Below are 22,939 nucleotides of genomic sequence, written 5' to 3'. Positions count from 1 at the left end.
GGAAAGGAACGCCTTATTACTTACAAAAACGAGCATCAAGCCAGCCAAATAGATTTCCTCTTAACAAGAAAGATCAACAGACTGTGTTGTAAAGACCACGACACTTTTCCGAGGGGAGAGTAAACATTAAACATAGAACAGTGGTCTTGGACTAGTGCGTCATTTCACAGAAGCATAGGATATGTAAACCTCCTTGTCCCAAGATTAAGTGTGGGAAAGTAAAAGGAGAGTTCTTGGTCCCGTTTTCAGATAAAGTGGTCAAACAAGGAAACGCAGTCTAGACAGGAGACCCCAACAGAATTTGGAATGAGATGGTGGGATCACTGGGATGTATAAGAAGGTTGACAAAGAGAAGCCGGGTGAAACAAAAGGTATTCAACATCCTAGGGAGACCTGGTGATGGGATGTCAAAATCAAAGCTGCTGCTAGTTCCATGGTGTTCTAAGAGTCTAAGCTGTTGTTAGGTCCTTAGCATTTCAAGTCCAAGCTGCAGTTGGGACTGGTTGCACAGTCAGCTCACAGATGGTGAGAAACACAGGAGGTTTCATTAAAGTTCCCCTTTCTACTAGGCTGCAGATCCACCTTCTCCATCAAGGTTTTCTTCAAGTTTCAGACACAAGGAGCTGCTTCCATTAAAGACTGCAACGCTACAGGAATTCCTTTCCTGGAATACACAAGTTTGTGGGTTTTTTCCCCATCCCAATCCAACCACCAAATCACCTCCTTCTTTGGACCAGATCACACCACCTACATTACTGAGCCAAAATTCACCCACGTCAGATCTCTCAAACCATAAAATAGAACCCTCCACAATCTGGAGACCACACATGCTATACCCTATAATAGACTCTATCCAAGTTACAGCTCTATCCATCAGTTGGAACCTTGTCTCTTGATAACCGTACCCATAAATAACCCAATTCGAACTGGTTCATTAAACATCCAGAAAGAACTGGCTCCAAGTTGATCTTCTATCAATTTAGGACAGTAGGACTACATTAAGTAAGGGACATGAAGCCAAGTGTTTTCCTATTTTTCATCCTAGCTAGCATCAATTTGACTTTATGCAACCAAATTGATCAAGGGGCAAAGTTGTAATTTATGATACTCTAGAAGAAGAATTGATCTAGCTGTTTGTGAGTCTTAGTTGGCATCAAGTATAATTTTTAGATCTTCAAATATTTTAAAAATTATTCTTGTCATGCATATGTAACAAGTCATTAGCAAGAGGAGAGTTGGTAATCGAGAGTCTCCCTCTCTCTCAATATTTTTCCCTCCTCTCTTAGTAAGCAAACCTTCTTTCTTTAATCGATTCCAGATTCCAAACCTTATTTTATCTCCTACACCAACAACTTCTGTTGCTCTCCTCCATTCCACCTCATTAATACCAAATACCAGGGTTGCTTAATTTGTAATTTCCTTCCCAAGGAATTAATTATTGAGATCTGCCTGTTGTTCTTTTTAAAGTTTGACTGTTAGACCCAAGTTCAGATTTTATCCAAATCCAAATCTAAAGGCTAAACCAAGATCTCTTCATCCTATCTCAGGAATGAGCTCTTCTACTGCAAGTTGATCAAATCAATTTTCATCGAACTAGCTGACTTCAAAAAGAACTGTGACTAACATAAAGGGTTCGATCATAACATGAAGGTCAAGAGACAAGAAGCAGTAATTCCTTCATAATTCATACAATGTCACCATGACAACAACATAAATTCACAGGCTTAGTTGACCCATTAAAATTGAGGCCCGGCAAAGAAAAAAGCAATTCCTTCCCATTTCTGGCTCCTATTAAAGGGAAATACCAAACATCCCATGCAACCAAATGCATCTCCAAAGGGATTGGGCACAAGAGAACTCTAGTAGCCACTCAAAAAGCACAATATATGTGAGTAGACAACAACCCAAAGGAAGCTGAAGCATCATGGAACAAACGACGAGGAAAAAAACAGTAAGGTGATGTTTGTTGTTACCAAGCCCACAGGGTAAAAAAAACATTCAAATTGCATGTGTATTTCTCAAGGTATAAGAGATTAGAGACATACTATGAAAATTGTTGAAGGATGTTTGATCAGGAACTCTATCCCTAAAAACAAGTCAACCTAGGGTATACTTGATTGTTGGAGGACAGGCTGATAGCCCTTTATGTAACACAGACAAGAAAGCAAGATGAAACAAGATACATTGCACACAAAAGATCTATCAAGTTTAGAGCCTTTAGAGACCATCTACTAATCAAAAAAGACCCCTTCAGCTCCTAATTTGAGAAGAATTACCACTAATTTCATTACAAATCAACCACCTTCAACCAAGAGAAAATAGACCAGCCTCCCAAACCTTTCCCTCTTTACATAAAATTGGGAAGTTTTGGCATAATGAGGGTTTGGAGCTCTAACTGCTAGAAGAACAATAGGATCTTTATTTAGGGATTCTTTTAACAATCAGCAGGAAATCAATGACAGTATCACTAGAAGGATTATCATACTTGCAACTAATCAATTCCTTAACTATTTCAATGCATTACATTTCCTTCCTAGAGTGTTAAGTTTGACTTTGATAGCAGTTCTATTGGGGAAGATTGTGGTAATATAAGTTTCTATTCAACCCCTAAAAGGGAAAGAGAAATGTTCAGTATAGACAAACAGAGTACCACATTGAGATACAGCATCAACCACAAGAATGCCGATCAGTTGAAAGACGGTGACTGAAACACTCAATCATATCATGGGTTTGATGAACTGGGACTCCATCATGTGAAGGGCTTAATTCCTAGCAGCCATCACCAAAATCTCCCAGATAAGGCCCCAGTATTGAGCTACACATATGAGCATGAATTAGCAAAGCTGGGGACCATGTATGGATCAATCCACATAGGCCTAATTTCCCATTGCAGCAAATGATCCAATGGTGCTTTCATATTTGTTGGTTATGTATTTGTTCATATATTATGCTCATACCCTGATCATGTGGACTTCATCAATGAAATTTTGGTGATTCATCATTAAGATTCAAGTGAGAAGAGAAAGAAGGAAACAGCAGGCACTTTGAACACTGATCACAGTAATGACTTCCCCAAGCAGTCTGAGCTCTTCTGTTATGGTCAAGGCAATATACACAAGAATATACACAAGTATTTACAGAAGATACATGTGGAAGAAAAAGAAAAAGCATGTCTCGAGGCTGCACTTAAAATGAAAGACAGACATCCATAACAAATGTATACCGAAAGATGGAAAAGAATTAATGAGAACCTGTTATCAGCTTCAACATATACAGGGGGGCCCACATATTTCACGCGATCCCCTAGAAAAAGACAGAAGAAGAGTAAAACATATTATTATGACTCTGAAAGTCAAGACCAAAAGTTTCTACCAGCTCCAGAAAACCAAATGAACAGAAAAGGGTAAAATGTGAAACTTCAGCAAAACACACACACACACAATCTCAGAACCAAACGGCCTTGAAATCAGTGTGGATCGCTCCAATGGATCATCAAGTCCCAAGTTCCTAACCTTTGCAGTTCATTGTTATCATTTGTTTACCAGTGATATGGTTGTGTTTTCCAGACACTCATTAGCAAAGGATGTCTGAAAGAATCTCAAATTAATCTCTTCAAGTAACCTTACTATCATACTCAATAAAATGGTAAAAGAGTTGAATGATGACAGGCTAACCATATCCACCCCACATAGTTAGAAAAGGCATATCCAAGTTGAACTGAGATGTATTCTACCCAAATCTTGGCAATCTTTTCTTGTTCTAACTTCTAAACAAACTGCAATTCAAAATCACCCTCATTTGAGATGCATGCAGCCAACCCACTAAAGTTGGGATAAGGCTCAGTTGTTGCTGTAGGCAATTCTGCAGGGTTGGGGATTCTGGAATGTGAGGTTGCCCAGTTTAGTGACCTCCTCTGTCCTTCTTTCCTATTCTCTTTCATTAGCTTTTTACCAATATTTTGAGAAGGAACATTTGTTTTCCAGGTCAATTCATAGGAAATTAACTGATACCATAATCTCTAAGAAGTTTTCCTTTTCCTTTTTTCTTTTATGTGTGGGACAGGGGTGGGGGTGGGGAAAGTGGACAAATGGTGGAGTCCACAAGACTATTACAAGCCACAAATATTGTCAGATCTGGAAAGAACTGAATGAAATTCATTGTTCTGAAAACCAATCAAGGAAATACATGCCACATGATTTAAGCAACATAGCCTAACAATCATCAACTTGAAGTAACTATGACAGCGAAGGCCATACAAACATAGTAATAAGAAATCCCGGAATTCAAATAGGAACAGGCTAGCAAGGAGAGAGGCAGAATACCTTTTTTGAGTGGTCGTTTTAATTGCTCTGGAGACTCAGCAGCATCCGACTTCTCTGAAACATCATTACTTTCTGCTTCTCCAATATCTCCCTGCAGAACATATAAACCCAGGATAACATCGTCAATCAAACCATGGGTATTATGGAGAGAAGAAACTATACTTCAAAAAACTAAGATGTGTTTTGCTTCTTTTGTTTCAAAAGGATTTAATGGCACAATAGTATATTCTTTCTTGAAGATTGGATTTCTATTTTACTCTAATATTCCAATATCCAAAACTTTACACATAATTACTATTTGACTGTAATATTCACATGGGTCCTTTTGAACTTAATAATGTTTGCAATAAAAAAGGTCCTAAGAGGACAATAAGCTATTTTTCCATAGGGGAATAACAAAAAGACTTAGACTGTCTTTGGCATAATTTATATTTATGTTTATGATCTATTTATGAATAATCAATTATGATTATAGGTTATAAGTGATAAACAATAATCGTTTGGTTATTGCTAGACAAAACACACTATATAACAAGAAATAGGTGTGGTATAGTTGGGTGAATATATATATATATAGAGAGAGAGAGAGAGAGAGAGAGAGAGAGAGGGTTTGCTTTTATTGGTTTGGGCTAGTTTTGATATCTCTAAAATATTATCAAAGTCGAGACGAGAGCAAGATGGAGGTTGGAAAGAGAGAAAAGCAAGGCTTTGTTCTAAATTTTGGTAATGTTACCATGTTGCCCCTACTTAAATTGTACTTCTGCACATGTTCATTGATGGTACCTGCATAAACAAAATTTAACAGCTTATGGTGTTAAATATCAACAGCCCTTGATCTATTTATGAACTTAAGTTTGAATAAATTTATTTTAATGAGAATTAGGGGTCATTAATCATATCAAATCTATCTATTTATTTTTGAAGGTCAAATCATCATAAATTTAAACTATACAAAATAAAGCTTGGATAACCTAAAAATTACCTCAATCTGGTCTTTGTTGACTTAGAAAAGGCTCATGGTACAGCCATTAATTGTTGATTAAGTAAGTGTTAGAGAAGAAAAAAATTCATGTAAATATGTGGACATGGCAAAATACATGTATAATGGCATAGCAACTACAGTAAGTTTCAGGTTCGGATACTGAACTCCCAATTATCATCGGATTACATAAAAGATCAGTTCTTCTGCAAATTATAGATCAACTGATTAAACACATTCAAGATCTGATCCCCTGGTGTATGATTTTTTATGATGACATTGTTTGGTGGATGAATCAAAGGCAGCAATAAAAGCAAAGTTGGAAGTTAGGAGAGGGGGGGCGCTATGCAATGGCATGTAAATTAGTAACAATAGGACTGAATATGCGTTGGTAAAAATTGATGATAGGAAGACGCACAAAGTAAAAATTTTAGGTACCCAGTGATGCATATCTAAAGACCTATGTCCCCTTGAAGAACAAGATGACAAAGACTGAGAAGCAGTAATAATGATAGTAATACTGTTAAAAGTATTAGCGTTGATGTAGCCTCAATTGAAAGTAGGCCAGTTCTTTTTAAGATCATTAAATGAAGAGCAGTTAAAAACAACTAGGGCTTCCAAAGGGTTGGGGCCAGAACAGTTTAAAAGTTTCTATACAAAACAAGGATTGAAACAGATCTGATTCCCTAGACAGATCCTCTCATTCTGCAAATTTACTAATGAATGGATCCTGGACTAATCCCCTTCGTACTCTGACCTGCTGGATAGGCATTAAGATAGCAAGGGTGTTATGGATGGAAAACAGGGACTATAATGGAGTTAAAGTGATGATACGGATGGAAGGCTGTGATGGATGTACAGAAGGGTTCAAAGGAGCTGCGAATCAATAGAGAGGGGGGGGAGGGGGGAAAGGGTGGAAGTGGGATAGGAAACTGCTGGCTTACTTGGATGACAAGCCCTGTAACGACTGAAATGGAAAGTGGGCAGAATAGGCAGGCTGACAACACAGCCGAAGTGAAACTTCATTCAGAAAAAAATAGAAACCTCGTCACGCGAGCACCTAGAGATCTCTTACCATTGTAGAAGCAAAAACTCTTTCTCAGACCAACACACAAAGTCTGGAATACTCAAACTTTATTATTCTGAATCCTGTGAACTGTTACATGTGTCGGAGCTTATTTATGGCCTTACCATAGCATTCCTAGTTGTAGTCAAATAGAGAACTGAATTGAGATATAATTCTAAGAATGAGTACTAGCCTAATTGATGCGAACAAGGGTTCACCCCCCCCCCCCAGTGGAAACCCTGGAGTGGCCCCAAGGCCGCTCCAAAGTGGCGCACCTAGGGCCGGCCGAACACTCCTAGAGGGGTATTTTGGTCAATTTCAGCCCCAATTATCTGCTGGATTTAATTTTCAGTGTCTCGTTTAGTTAGCAATCTTGGTTTGATTTGTGAGTTGAGTTCTTGAGTCATTAGGAGTCTTTCTTTATAGAAGGACTCTTATAAGTCTTTTATTACAAGAACAGTTCCTTTCCTCGTGCTTGAATCTTAGAATCATAGGAGGAATCTATTTTCAAGAAGATTTTAATAGTTGTCTAGTTTAAATTAAAGTTTTTATTTGTGTGGCTGAGATTAATTGTAAGGGAGATCCCAAATTATAAAGGATTCCCAATTAGATTGGAGTCTTTCGTAGGCTATACATAAATCTAGTCTTTCATTGTATTTTTAAGTCTGATTATTGAATAAATTTGAGTTAAGGATGATCGTGACCTTCAGGAGGCCGTGGTTGAGTAATCAACAGTTTTATTCAAGGATCAGCATCCCCATCAAGAATTCCAGCTCTCTTCTTCCAATTTCCAGCAGCCATTGACAATCACAGCATATTCTCCAATTACACACCCCCAGCCCCCTTCCCCTCCATCGCAGCCCTCTCCCAAGCCCCTCCCCTCCCCTATCTGTTTCTTGCAGTATATTTCCCTTTTTTTCTGTTTCTTTATTTCATTATTTTCTGGTTCTTGTGGCAGAATTACAAAAAGGAAAAACAGAAAAGAAAAGAAAAAATCGCAAGAAACCCCCCATCCCCTAACCACAAGCTTCCCTTCCCCTTTCTACCCAAACCACTAGCTTCCTAACCCTTCCTAGATAATTTTAGGTAACCCTATAACAACCTCCATCTTTTCCATTTATCTACAAATTATTTAACTAAAAAATTTCCCTCCCATTCCTCTTTTGGGTGTCCTAAACCCTTCCCATACCCAATCGTAGACTTTGCTTCCCTTCCCAATTAATTTTAGGTAAAGACTGATCACCCCACCACTACCCAAATAATTTATTCCAGCTACCCATTAATCAATAACTTTACCCTTAGATGTTTGGGTATCTAAATTACACCCACTTGGAGCCTTAGATTATAGTGGCATTTATCATTAATCATTCTCAAGACCCTCCCTACATCCCCATCCTTTCCATTGATATTATTATTTGCTGGTTCAAAAGAAGATTATCCCGGGCAAACCCTTAATTTTAAGGAAGCCATCCTAGGAACCCTCACCCAAAAATTGGGTTCAACACTAATAAGGACTATTTAATTAACGTGTATCAGGTCCGGACTAACTAATTAATGTACATCAAGTGATGCGGCCCTATATCGAGTAGGATCAATTAGGAGTTAGTCTTCCAAGATCTCAATTCAATAGGATTTTTGGGTTTAGGGTTTTGGCAATTGATTGGGGTACACAAGAATATAGGTCATATTGGTTGGATGGGGATGAAACTTGTACAAAACTTGGTCAATGAAATATGAAGATTATCCTAAAGTTTGAGACTGTTATAATGGTTACATTGGTGTAGATCTGAATTTGTTGGTTTTTTGGGAGTATGAAAGTTCAAGAAAGGGATTAATAACTGCAGATTTTGGATGGTATTTTGATGTATACTATTGATTGGATGAAGGGGATGATAAGTATAGGCTATGGGATGGATTTCTAATGCATTACAATGGTTAGTTTGGGCCAGCAATACGTTTTAATGTCTAGGGTTTAAGAAAACGAAAAATGGAAAGAGAAAGAGTACTTGATGATTGGAATTTAAAGGACTAGAAAAAAAAGAACTCTTTGTTATTAAAGAATAGCCTTCAGGATGCTGGAATTAATTCTTGAACTTTCAGAATTTATACAATCTTGAAGCTTCTTCAATGGAGATCAAAGGGGACAGCTTAGGGTAATCTTAGGAGAGAGATGGGGAATTAACAACACTAACTCACAAAGCAACAATGCACAAATTACTAATTGAATCATGGGCTCAATCGAGCAATTATATGTAGCCACATTGGCTGATATAAGACTTAAAATTAATAGGCTAAAAAAATTTAAAATAACCTATACCTAAACCCCACGACTTTAGCTGTTTTTGTAGGGGACCCCTCCCCACCTGACCTACACATAATGGTGCTGGTGTGAGGAGGAATCCCTACACCTAAGACTGTATTTAGACAACTAAACTGCATCATGAGGTCCCTGACAAGGTCTATTTAATTAATGTGTATCACTCTAAACAGATCTGACTTAATTTGAACCAAAATAAATATCCTCTTTTTGTAGATGGGCTAGACACTAAACTTGTGGACCCATAGAATAGGGCCATGACCATATAAACATGTGAAACAAAAGCCAGCACCCATATCTGTCAACATAGGTTGGTTTCAAAGGAAAATGTGTGAACTTGGTGCCGGACTTGCATCAAGCATTCTATACTTAGCATGGAACTGGTTGAATTAGTGGTTTTGTACTTCCAATACTAGTTAGAATGTAATTAAGAACCCAATCCTGCCAACAATTTCTAATTCATTTTCCATTTGTAACTAGGAATAAGTTGTTAGGCCTAAGGCCTCACAATAGACTGGGCTGAGGGAAGGTTATCAATTTTTGCTATTGCAAGCTGCTGCCTCCTCCATTGTGTGACATTATTCTATTTTAGTGTGTAATATAATTTATGTGGGATTCGTCAAAACAGTTGACTCCTTGAGTTCTGGGAGATACTCAATCAAGCTTCATCTTCATTAGTTTGAAGAACACACACCCCGTTCAATTTCAGATTCAATTGCAAGCAATCCATTCTAATGACTCAGAAACATCAATCTACAGGTACCAATCCCCACCCCAAACTAAATGCTCTAAATCTGAAACCCTAACTTCACCTTTTGCTGTTTCTTATGGAAGGTTGGAGAAAGGAAACCAAATATATGCAACACTAATGGAAGGTTTGAGAAGGGAAACTGAATAAATATTGCCTATTCAGTTGGCAATGGCATATTCAGCTGGTATGTCCTAAGGTCATACCTCCAAGTATGTACAAGTGAGGATAATATTGCGCATACTGTTTATAGGTTGTTGGCATTTCATACTTTTCAGAATGTGATTCAAGAACACAGGTATGAGCATTCATATAGTATGCGCGCATTTAAAATAATCCTTAATTGTGTTGTGAAGACAAGAGAAGAAAGAGGGAGAGACTGAGGGAGAAAAGAAGAGAGAACAATGGGAAAAAAGGGTTGTGCGATAGAATATGTATTATACTGTACTAGTCAAAACATCTATGCATGTAAAGTCAAAACAGAACTATAAACCCTGATAGGAAATTTACTAAGACAAGAATACTAAAAACTTAAAAGACATAAAATAATTAAGGAAACAAAGATAGGGGAATCCCCCCAACACCATTGAGTTACATCAAACATGATCACTACAAATGTCTTGTATGGATCATGTCAATTATTTATCCAGCAAAGCTTTTTGTGTTTTTCTCCTTATACCTGTGACGTCCCTATTGCTGCAGGTATACTTGGTTCATCTTGATGTGCCAACAAATTGATGCTATGGGAACACTCAAAACCCTATAGGATCACACCATTTGGCGTCATCTTGACCCCCCACCCAAGCGCGCACGCGCGTGCGCGCCGGGGGGGGGGAACTGAAGCATAGCCACCGTGACAACTAATGAGTTCCACAGTGCAAGACGCCAAATTTTCGTCACACATTCCCCACCACCAATAACCTGGAGACTCGAAGATACTGTTGATAGCTACAGAGATCACCAACTCTCTTCTTTTCTATGACCAACTTCTCTTCTTTTCTAATTGAAGGTAACAGCAGAGATTTATGTTCACATTTTTTTTCAGGGAAATGAAGTGTTCTCTTTGGTCATCCTAACAGGTGGAAATAAAATGGCCAACTTTTTGTCTACAGATGCTGTCTCATGCAGTGCATTGCTCAAGAATACAGCATCTATGCTTCAGCAGGTCAATTAAATTATTAATCACAATATTTTCTGGTAACCACTATTTTCATCCACAAAACTAAAGCAGAAAATTAGCAAAACAGCACCATTTTAATCATTACCTTTCCAGTGCCTTCAAAAGCATATGGTACGAGCTTCCTAAGAACTTCAGCAGATCCCTGCACATTAACCTCATCATCATCAGTACCATCTGATTTCACTTCACTGCTACTAAGATATCCTCCTTCACTGCTTGCATCATGTTCATCCTGTGACTCTGATGGAAGCTCTTCACCCAGTTCAGCATTATCATCATCTGACTCATTCTCTGAGCCCTGGTCTTCACCAAAATCCTGCACCAAATTTCCAATTGATGCCAACTTCATATCTTCTTCATGCCAACAAGAAGCAGAGATATACATAGAATTCCAAAACAAGTAATTTCATAACTTACATAAGGTGCAAGAACGCTGCAGTCAAGAGTCAGCAAGGGGACTTGCAATTCCCGTGCAAGTGCCCTAACTAACCTTTCTTGATAAAGCTCAGTTCCTGCAGAGGAAAATTCATGATTCAACATTAAATCAGTGCAGCTACTCAATTGTAAATAAGGAAACAAGAACTGAAAAGAATGGTACGCTGGGCAACCTGGGACACTCTGAAGTAGTATTCTCCCACTTGAAGAGTCCAAGCGGGAACCATAAGACACAGCAAACTTCTTATGTTTCAAATGGGAAGCTGCACATTCCACCAACAGGTTTTTGGTATGTTCACTGCCACAAAGAATGTAAATATACTGGACAAAGCAGCAACGCTCAGGGATGAAACAAAAAAAGAAACTATGAAGAATAGGCATGGTGCAAATACATACTTAATATAATATGGAAATGTATCCAATGAAACTGTAATTTTGTCCCATGGAACCACCCTCCTCAAAAACTCATTTTTGAACTTTTCCAGTTTGGATATGAATGGAGACTCCTTCTTTTTACTCTCAATGGACAATCTCTCATTATTTAGCCACTCCTTCTGATCTTGCACCCCAAGCCGAGCATGCTCATCAGTGTGCCTCACATCTGTCTTGACCTTCTCCCGCCGGATCTTCCCCTTTTCAAAGTTAGAATCTTTTGCTGGTACGAGTTTATCTTCACTTTCATTCCTTCCATCACCTTTAGAACTATAGAACCTCAATGCTGTACAGGTTAAACAAGTATCAAACTTCTCATGGTACCCAATATAGTTACTTGGGCTAGATAAACCTGGAAATGGGATCGGATTTACAGTTAGTTTGTGGACAAGACCACTTAGGCGATGGTGGTTTCCGGATCCAGGTATAACTTTCTGGTAAGTATATCTGTGATGCGGGAATTGCCGCTGGTTTGGCCTATTCAAACACTTCGATAATTGAAGCGTATAATCCCATTTTTTACTCCTACAATTGAATCTCCTTGAATACATCGCAAAGTTTTATTTCCAGCTCCAGACAAACTTAGGGCATTTCTGAAAGCTAACTCAACATAAACAACGAAGCAATTCTGAAAGGCTGAGATCCATGAAAAAGTAACAAACAGACCTTAAGAAGCTTTGGCTATGATTGCTTTAAACCCATACCCATTTTTTCTTATCGTGAAGGATTCGTGATTTCGACTTGTTCCATGGATAAGATTGGGCTTTTATGGCGGGAGAGACTGGATAATCTTTTCAACTTCCTTCTCCTCCTACTCCTTTTTAGGGCCTTTCTCGCCTGGAAAGAGAAGCACCAGTTCAGTTCAGACTCCCAATTCCCTCTCTTCGTCGATTAGATTTCCATTTTATAAGCGGGACCGATTCGTCTTCGTGTGGGGTCCTCCAGTCTTTTTTCAAGAAATAGGTAGGTCAGATTTTAAAATATATTTATTCAATCAAATATTGTTTTTACTTATTTACTTAAATAGATTTTATTTTGAGCAAATTGCATTAGCACTCCAAAATGGAGGCCTTAAAGTGATATTCTATTTTATGTTTAAAAAGTACAGAGACCCCAAAATTGAATTTTCATTGAATATATTTGTCCAATTGATCACTAAAAACATTTCAAACATTGTTTATTTTGATGATATTTTTTTAAATAAACAGTGATTTAATTTTTTTTAGTGATAAATTTGACAAATATATTATATATAATAAAAATTCAATTTTGGGGTCTATATGCTTTCTAAACATAAAGTGGGGTGTGCCTTAAGGCCTCCATTTTGGGTGCCACTACAATTTGCTCTTTTATTTTTGAAAATATTTATGAAATCCCAAATTTTGTAATTACATAAATTACTCTCAATTCTTTTATATAAAAAATTGTAAGAATCACTTACCAATTCCTTCAATCTCTTGACAATTCTATGACTTGCATCATTTCGTCTTTTGTAGCTCTTGTCAATCATATATTAATTTCATCATTTACAATCAAATATTTAAAAGTAATTTGGGCAATTCATGATAAAAATATTAGTTGAGTGAAAAAATTTATCACAAAATTCAGGATCTGAAAATTATTTTCAAAAATAAATTTAATTGATTAAATTTTTTTTTAAATATCTTATTGAGTAAATCTTTTATAAACTTTGATCATCGGAAAACTGTTCTTTCATTTTTTTAATTAAATCCTTTTAAGTTTGGTTTAAGTCATTTTTAATCTAAATAAAATAACATTTTATATTGCCTCCTTTTAAGATATTATAAAAACTAATTTAAAATATATCATATCATCCGAGCCCGCTTGCGCATACCACGATCACATCCTCCCTTGGCCCCGAGGGGATTCGAACTTTGATCTCCTATGTGGAAACATTGGGCTTTGCCAACTGAGCCATCCCTCGGGGTTATCATATCATATCATATCATTTTTTATTTTTTTTTTGTACAAATGCGCTTTTATATATAGGGATAGGGATATTACATATGCCGCCGACCCCTTCCAACTTTCAAGGTAGGCCTATGGATGCCCAACTTTTAAGTATGGGCGCATGGACACCACCAAATTACTAACTTGCAAAATGAGATTTTATAATTCCACAAAAAACTAATCTATAGATTAATAAGCAAAATCAAATTAGAAAAAGGTGAATATAATTTTAATTATGAAACATAAATTAAGAGAAAAAGATAGAGATATAAAGAAGAGTAAGAACTACACCCTTCCCTCATAGCTTGACCATCATCTCATCAGTTGTCTTGGCAATAGACCTGTAAATGGATCGGATTCGACACGGATACACCAGTATCCGAATCCGAATAGCAAATCCGCTATCTGAATCCAAATCCGGAAAAAAGTAGAGAAAACATCCGAATTTGAATCCGAAACTTTATCGGATATCCGATAATAATCCGATTCGATAAACTATCCGATTATTGATTGATAATTATCACTATTTTATATTTTTTATTATAAATTTATAATTTATGATTACCGAATACCACTATCCGAATTCGATTACCGGTATCCGAATCCGATTATCATTCATTTTTAAAGAAAAATGTTAAATACTTTACTCTATCAGGATAAATTTTTATCCGGACATTATCCGATCCGATAAGCAATTATCCGAATCCGGTTGCTTAGCGAACGGATACGAATATTTTCCAGTAAGAAAATTTCCGGATAGGGATACCCTTAAACGAATATGAATGCGAATTCGGAGGCGGATTTCGGCTATCCATTTACAGGTCTACTTGGCAGCTCACCAAATTCAGCAACACCTTCAAATAACAGACAAAATTACGTTTTGACAATATGATGGTGTAGTATGATTTCTTGCTCTTTTTTGGACAATCCAATCGTACAATAAATTATTAATTCTTAATGCAGTTGCAATATAGTTTTGGATACAAATACATAAAGAGCTTTTATAGATTCATGCTCAACTTATGGGCTTTAGCTCAAAATGGTAGAGTATTTGGAACATGAGTGTGCTCCAAAAATAGTGTTCAGAATCTATAAAGGCCATTTTTGTACACCTTTTCATAGTAGAAATAGTTGTGTTGATAATAATTCATATAATTTTAAAGGTGTTTTTCCATTCTCTCTCTCCCCCTCCAAATTATTTTTTACCTCTTGGTTATATGGTTGGATATGTTCTTTTGACATCTCTATTGTATGGTATGGTTACATTTATATTAGATTCGATTGTTTATTCAAAGATAAATTTTAATTTATTTGTTGCTAAATTAATACTTTATTATAAGTGACATTAGTCTTTTTAAAGTTAGTGAACCATTGAAGAATGTCATTATGGAAAGTGCGTGACATGTTTGGAGGTGATAAAACACTACAAGATTTTGAATTTCTCATATTTAAGATGATTCCGACTAATAGAATCACCGTAACCAAACAACTTCTCAAGAAAAACCAAAACAATGGACTGAATCATTGTAGCAAAACAAATTTCTAAAATGATTTGGTCCAAATAATGAAGTACTCATATAGTCTTAGGGGCCTCCCGCCTTTTGCGGGGGGTTTGGTGGTTAATCGATTTTTTTTTTTTTTTTTTTTTTTTTATTTTTTTTTTTTTTTTTCCCGCCTTTCTGATTGCATATAAATTTCCCCAGAGATTGGTCTCATCTATCTAATGTTTCTTCTTTGCCTGATGTTGAGCTGCAAGTGCAATTGAACGTGGAAATTTTACTAGTCTAATAAAAAAAATAAAAACAATCTCACCATCATACATGCAAAAGCATATTCCACCATGATTCAAAGGTAAGCCATGAACGGGATCCAAACCTCATACTCTGAAATAGAATTAAGGTCCGCAGGTCCCAATTTACACTAGTTCAGAGAGCTTCTACAAGTTTTTAGCACCTAAACAATACCCCAAGCTTCCCTGAAAACTGGTGTACAAGACAAGCTTTTGTCCACAACATGATGGGACTCAATAATGATACAATAAAACTGGAAGGCGACTACTCAAATTTCTTTATCAAAGAGAGGTCGTTTAACATTTTCTCGATTGCCTCATCATCAAGACCCCGCCCCCTGGTCTGCAAGACAAGTAAACTAGGTAAACATAATGAAGAAAGAACATTGAATCAAATATAAAGGTGCTTGGAAGAAAGATGCTGCTTCAAGTAAATGTCTCGTCATAAAATGATAAAAACTGAACCTAAAGAAAGCATAAACATTAGCACTTCTCAGGCAAATACTATCTTACACAGCTTTTTACTCAAGAAAAATTAAGTGAGGCATCATCCTCTCTGCAAGAAAAGTTAAGTGAGCGACTGTCCTTTTTTTGGGCAACCGGAACAGTATACAGATCCAAGATTGCCTTCTGTTCTGAGAACCATCCCCGACAAGAAGTTAATTCTCCTGCCACGTTCAACCTTCTTTGGCTAACCTGTTACCCATCTATAATCACTTGTCGCTGGACACCACTTGATCAGTTATCAGAGACCTAGTGTGGGGGTTTTTCACCTCAAAAGTTGGGCCACTCCCTGGATGTTTAGAAGAGTTCTTCCCTTCAGGGTAGCTGCTATTTCCACCTCCCTGATTTGGCTGGAGCTAGCAGACGAGACCACCTACTCCCTGTTCTTCGATACTTAATTCCTTTACTTATTCTTTACCAACAGGATTAGCCTTCCCTATCCTCTAATTCCTTCATGTCCTTTAATTCAGTTCCTACTTCCTATTTACTCTATATTAATTTCTAATTCCCAATTGTATCTTTCTCTCTAATTTCCAATGCAAAACTCAGTCTTATCCCAACTTAATGGGGACAGCAACATGCATCCAAACAGAACAAGGTAATGGAAATGTGGGATAGGAAAACAGAAGAGAAACGAAACAGGTGAAACAAATGAAAGTTGGGAACAAGTAGAATAACAGATAGTAAGAGGAAAGAGGCACAACCCATCACATCAGGCAAATCTTAGCCAAATGTGGTCTGCTACACGGATCCTCGCCTTCCAGTAGTCAGTATCCAAAGTCATAATTGGTACAAGATCTAGACCATGCATGTCCTTCCTCACCACTCCCCTTTGGTCATTCCTGGCCTGCAACTAGCTCTTTAGCTCCTCCAATCAAAATCATATCACCTCTCCTAACTATGGCATCCCAAGCCTCCACTAGAATATGGCCCCATATGGCCTTAAATGACCCTCCCAGAGCTTGTCATTGATTGGGGCAACTCCCCAGTCTGCTCTTATCACTGGAACTTTCAAGATTCTGTGTTTTATGGCCCTGCCACTCCCCCTCACAAACATGAAGTCATTAATAAATTTTGCAATATTTCTCAACTTTTGCTTATGGTAGTACACTCACGTGGACCTAAAGCAACTGAGATCTAGGCTTTTAAACCCATGGTGGCATCAACACTACTTTATAACCAACACCTCTTTTTTCCCAAGTAACAACCCACCTCCAGGCAAACAACTCTCTACATGCAAGAAAAGCTCCTAAAGAATCAGCTTGACCTTTTGCTGATGCAAGATCTTGTAAATTCCAGCAAGGTTTAAACAAATGCAGGGTTTGATATTTTAAAACAAGATGGAGACTAATAAGGGAAAAGTTCCAAGGTTCAAGGAAATAGGTTTGATAATTGTGAAAGTTGCAGTTGATAATGAATCACAAAATGAAAGTCTTAAATCTAGGTCTAGGGTTTGAGTTGCATGGTTAAACACAAGGGATTGGAGAAGAGGTCAAATCCGTAGGAAAAGGTTCAGACTGGAAGCGATTTAAGATACACATAGAACAATGTCTCATCTGGCTAAATAAATGATGGAATGATGGGACAGCATCTCCAGCTTTTAAGAATAAAGTACTGGGATTGGATGTATAGAGATTGGAGTTGATACTTTTCTTGGCTGTTTGTAGGTTTGATGTGTTGAGTCTAGGAATAATTGGTTTATCAACGGTATGCAGGCAGGCTGCAACTTTAACTAGCTCTGTTTGGCTTCCCTTTTCTCTTTTACTTTTTCGTTAGTTTCATGAACTCGCTACAGTAGGCACTTCCTTTTAACCTACACTGCAGAATCTAAGGCTTTGATCGGTATTGATCTTCTACAGAATTAAGGTTGATCAAGGGCTCAAGACATGGAGTCCTGCAGCTTGCCACCATGAACAGGACTTAAGTAATAAGGAATGATTTCTCAAGCAAGTAGCTAGGAAGAAGCTATGGCATCTAGTATGTTTCATGGAATCAGGTTTATGACAGAAAATCTACAGGTTGAATAGATATTTGAAGGATAGACTTTTATATATTGTTGTACATGCAAATAATTAAGGTTGATCAAGGGCTCAAGACATGGAGTCCTGCAGCTTGCCACCATGAACAGGACTTAAGTAATAAGGAATGATTTCTCAAGCAAGTAGCTAGGAAGAAGCTATGGCATCTAGTATGTTTCATGGAATCAGGTTTATGACAGAAAATCTACAGGTTGAATAGATATTTGAAGGATAGACTTTTATATATTGTTGTACATGCAAATAAATGCTTTCTTCCACAACAATTTAGTCACTCAAAAAACATTTGCTAACACCAGCAGTAAATGCTGCAGAAACTCTATGCACTCAAAAAAATATGACCAAGAAGACAAATCACCTTAATAGATGGCACCATAGCTATAGCTTCCTCCACGGTTTCAGGGCAAAGGTTTCCAAGTACACAAAGCTGCGCAACACATAAGAGATGACAAAATTAATATGGTTTTTAATGGATAATAGAGAAGTTAGATTTCATTTAGAAAATGTCTAGGCTTTACCTCAAACTCAGCCAACTGGTATCTGCTAAGAATTCTGAATATCCGTTAAGAATCACATTGCTGATATCATATAATTGTCAACTGATGATGTTATCTAGATGCTACACTCTTAAAACAAAAAGGGCAACAAAAGTTTTAAATGCATAGACACAAGTTGACAAGAAGCCAACAAAAGGTACCTCATTGTACATATGTAATTTGTTAAGCCTCATTATCTTTTCATACAACAACAACCACAACCTATAGCAGCTAAATGGGATCAACTACATAGTTCTGAACGAGGCTGAGATATAAAAATAAGAAACTAAAAAAATTAAGAAAAGTAACTCCTATTAAATTTTGGAGTTCTTCTAAGTGGAAATACAGTTGAAAGAGACTAAAAAGTAAAACAGAACCATAAATAAATTAATTAAAGGTAAAAGAGAACAGAAAATATTATTTCCCATCATGTGGAAGTGAATCCAAATCCATGAGATTCATATACTGAATGAGAAAGTACCCAACAAGAGGACAACAGGAAAACATTTTAAAACCTAACAATGCACCTTGTTCATGTTAACAGAAGTTCTTTTGCCTATTGTTCCCATATTTTCCTGGGATACAGCAAGACGGAGAAGACACTGTCATGGTCGAGCCACATGCTGAATCTTAAAAGGAACCCGGTTTTTCCCTTCCTAAATTCTACCAGTGAACTCTCATGATATGCCATTCTTGTCAGCTGTCACATAGTACTAGTTACACGATCACCCATTCAATCACTAGAGAAGAGACTTAAGTTGGGCCAAACAATTTTCTAGACCCAGAAATGTGAAAACTCTAATTCATGAAATCCCTCAAAAGTTCTAGTAGTCCCAGAACACTTTAAGCACTCAGTATTCATCTAGATAGAGAGAGAGAGAGAGAGGCGGAGAGGTTGGGGGATGCTATTATCATATCTCTGAAATTTGAAAGGATACTCTCGAACCTGCCTAACAGCATCAGGATTTTTGCAGCGGCTAAAACGCTTCACATACTGCAGTGATTTTTCAAATACCCTGGAAATGGAAAGAAAAAATAAATAATAAACTCTCCGGCGTAAGATTACACAGACAGGAGCTATTTAAATTGGTCTTGCTCAGATAACACGGAAAGTAAAAGCTTCACACTTACTGGGAAATTTGATTTATAGGATCTTCAGACATCTGCTGGAGCTGCTCATATTTCCTATCAAGGATGAGTGCCACCTCACAATTCATTAAACACTTGGCCTTCAAAAATTCTGAGAAAAAACTTCAAGTTTAAAATAAATAAATAAAAATAAAAATAAGGAAGGGAACGTAGACTATATCTGTAAAGTAGAATAGGAGCCATAAACATTAAAATGCAACAAGTATATATAACAAGAACAAAGATTTAGTTATTCTACGAAGAGTAATGCCAGCAAATTTAATGCACAGATAAAACAATTCAGCAAGCATCTTATAAGCAGGTAAATTCAGTCAGTCAATTTTCAAGAACTTTGCAGACAATTTAAGTGATCTTCCCACTGGGGCTTCTCTTTTTTTTTCTTTTTTTTTTTTTTTTCTTGGGGGGGGGGTCCCTGCTGGCTTAGCTTAGCTGGTACTTGAAATCCCTTCAATGGTCTCACAAGTTTAGAATTTTTAAGAGAAACAGTAGGTCATGATCAATATCAATATAAAAATAACCATGTCTGCTTTTCCAGGATGAGGAAGTTCAAATGGTAACAAAGGAAAGTCACATCCACATTTTCAAGTGTTATATTAAGTTCATTTAGAGAGGAATTAGAAAGGGAAACCCACCATCAACAGCCCACAACCACCCCCACCAACAAAAAAAGAAATCAACCAAAATAAAGATAAAAATAAAAAGAAGAATAAAGTAGAAACTCTGTTACCGTCTGGAATTTTGAGCTCTGCAGCATTTTCTTCCTCTTCACCAGACATAATGAAAATTAACACTTAAGTGTTCCTGAGAAATTCAAAATGTGTCAAGAAGCAAAATTAACCAAAAAGAATAAATTCAACTGATTAAGAGAATCTCAAATGCAGCTAAATTGCAATATAGCAAACCAAACTATTAATCACAATTTATGCAATTGTGAACAAGAAACATATCACAAAACTAAATTTTTGCATGGATCCAGTCAATTCTATGAGCTGATTAGAAACATTCATGATCCGATACCTTGATGTATGTATGCTCGTTGTTGTTGATATTTTTTAGTCGATGTAAAACAAGGACAAGTAAAATAAGAATCATGGACATTGACCTTAGAATCAAAAGGCTTTAACATAAGTAGAACAACAACAGAATATATCCTATATTACATTAATAATAATGGGAATGGAAGTGGGGGACCACAGTTTGTAGCCCCGAGGTCAAAGGCCAAGCAAAAATTGTTGGCGGTAGAAAATTGCCTCCGCTTGTGTGGAAGCCTTCGGCACCAGGCTAGCCCTTTAATAGTAAGAATATAAGTAACCCATGGATGGGAAGAATTTAGTCTGTCAATTTTTAGGGTTCATAACTCATACGTCGCAGGATCATAAATTGCTTGCTATCTTCTAACCGTTTATTCAAACGTTAAACATGGAAAACTTAATTTATGCATATTTTTTGAGCTGTAGCATTGTCAACATGAGGTAAAACCCAAAAGTATAAGGCAATAGGCTCTAAAGAGAAAGCCTTGACCTCGGTTCATCCCTGGTGCCCTGAAACTACTTAAGTATGTAAAAGGTATTGCTTCTCATAGACATACCAATTCTTTAGACAAGAAACAGGGTTTTGAGTGTGAAGCAACAATTGAATCGACTCTTTTGGTTATTCGGTGAAAACGACAATAATACTGTTAACATATATAAGAATTAAAAGGGAATAGATCGATTCTTATTTCACTCACCTTGAATGTTCTGCTTCTTCGTACCAAGAGACAACAATAATTCCTTTCGTAAGAACAGGGGCTAGGGTTGAATGTTTAATATAGACAGAAGAACAATTACAGTCGATTTCAATCGTTTATACTTTCTCCCGTTAGTTCTGAGTATTTTCCTTTGACAAAATTGCCCTTGAGTGAAAGGATTATTGGCGTGTGATGCGCATCTAGTTCGAGTTTGAAACAGACTTGTAAAATGCACGTTTTAGACTTTTCATTTTTTATTTTTTTTCTAAGAATCTGGATGCTTCTTAAAGACACGTGGAATAAAACTCTCATTTTGCCAAAAGTGCTATGTTAAAGCGGTTAAAAATCCAACTTCCCTAGGGAAGGTCTTGGGTTCGCACCCACTCGGCGGCATTAATATAAAAAAGCTCCCTTGAGGATATAAATCATGGTACACGCAAGCTGGCCCGGATGAGCCTCATATCCAAAAAAAAACTCTCATTTAAACGTATTTCGAAATTAGAATACTGAATTAGATATGTAAAACAAAAAAAAACTCTCATTTAAACGTATTTCGAAATTAGAATACTGAATTAGATATGTAAAACATCTGAAGGAAGCCTCAAATCATCAAATGTGGTGAGAAAATATAATTTCTCTTGTGCAGTCTCCCCTCAATAAACACTACATAATCATCTTATCAGATTAACCTAATACCACAACAATTCATATACAATTTTGTTCCACAACTGCAAAATTGTGATTTATTTAGCTAATTATAATATATAACACCTCGAAATTATAGATTATAATAAAAAAAATAACAAGTCAATAAACACCTAATATATATTGAAATATATGAAATTTAGTAATTTTTAAGGATTTAGACAATCATTCAACTTGTTATAAATAATGTATAATTTAGTTCATATTGTTACGAAATTATAAATTTAAATTTACCTGATATGTTTTTTCTTATAGTAGTTTTTCAATTGCCTCCAGTATATCAAACTTATTATTTAAAAAAAGATATATAAATTAAAAATTATAGTGTTAAACTATAACCAAATACACAGAATAACTAAAGACTATAATTACAAACATTCCAATTACCCATGTAGATTTTGTATGATTATTCATTATCTTTAATCATGCATATTGTATTTAAAAATAAAAAATAAAAATCAAATACACTCTAAGGCAATTGAAAAAATTACAAAACACCCAAAGATACATTGATTTGGCAGGCATTTTTCACAATAATACACTATTGTTAGCAAATTCCTAATTACCCTCAGTCTCTTATCACTTAACAATGTTGTCCCCTTAAGAAAATTGAATCATAAATTTCATCTTATTTCCTCCTTAGTCATTCATTTTATATTATAAGATATAAAATAATACAACTGAGGATATATTTATCATTTTCTTTAACTAATTAATGTTTATGATAGAAAAAAAAATGGGGGTGATTGCCAAATTGGCATAGTTTTGGGGTATATATATGTTTTTCACCAATTACGTTGGGGCATCTTTAATTAAATAAAAAAAGCGCATACATAATGTATGAACAAAGTAATTCTAAATTACCAATAAAGCATTAAAAAATTTAGTACTCTTAGAACACCTCACATGATTAGTATCTTTGATAAACATCATCGGTTTAAACATTCATTTGTGCTCACTTAGTTAATTTATATTTACAATTTCGCATTTTATAGTTTGAAATTACATAGAATAACCTTATAACTAGTGTAAGCCTACGAT

The 22,939-nt window shown here is 36.3% G+C and overlaps 2 protein-coding genes across 2 annotated transcripts in view; both read right to left on the bottom strand.

Moving 5' to 3' along the window:
• LOC149026584 (uncharacterized) overlaps window positions 1-12,383 on the bottom strand; it is a 39,506-nt gene extending 27,123 nt beyond the window's left edge. The window contains exons 1-6 of the mRNA XM_089154469.1: window positions 11,444-12,383; window positions 11,221-11,345; window positions 11,030-11,124; window positions 10,698-10,928; window positions 4,323-4,413; window positions 3,252-3,303 (exon numbers count right to left, since the gene is read on the bottom strand). Of these exons, the coding sequence (XP_089010595.1) occupies window positions 3,252-3,303; window positions 4,323-4,413; window positions 10,698-10,928; window positions 11,030-11,124; window positions 11,221-11,345; window positions 11,444-12,030 (1,181 nt within the window). The 5' untranslated portion in view covers window positions 12,031-12,383. The remainder of the gene's footprint in view (window positions 1-3,251; window positions 3,304-4,322; window positions 4,414-10,697; window positions 10,929-11,029; window positions 11,125-11,220; window positions 11,346-11,443) is intronic.
• A 2,753-nt stretch (window positions 12,384-15,136) lies between these two features.
• On the bottom strand, window positions 15,137-21,273 carry NRPB4 (RNA polymerase II, Rpb4, core protein). Its single transcript, XM_089154459.1, has 7 exons — window positions 21,194-21,273; window positions 20,192-20,265; window positions 19,447-19,555; window positions 19,254-19,331; window positions 18,298-18,331; window positions 18,138-18,206; window positions 15,137-15,582 (listed from the first exon to the last, which is right to left on the bottom strand). The coding sequence occupies exons 2-7, from the start codon at window positions 20,238-20,240 to the stop codon at window positions 15,505-15,507; spliced, it is 417 nt and encodes a 138-aa protein (XP_089010585.1). The 5' UTR covers window positions 20,241-20,265; window positions 21,194-21,273; the 3' UTR covers window positions 15,137-15,504.
• Window positions 21,274-22,939: the final 1,666 nt, after the last annotated feature.

This window comes from Hakea prostrata, chromosome 1, assembly GCF_041222555.1.
Source record: "Hakea prostrata isolate BN-2017 chromosome 1, UWA_Hpros_2, whole genome shotgun sequence".
Classification (NCBI taxonomy): domain Eukaryota; kingdom Viridiplantae; phylum Streptophyta; class Magnoliopsida; order Proteales; family Proteaceae; genus Hakea; species Hakea prostrata.
This window is presented reverse-complemented; position numbering and strand designations above follow the sequence as displayed.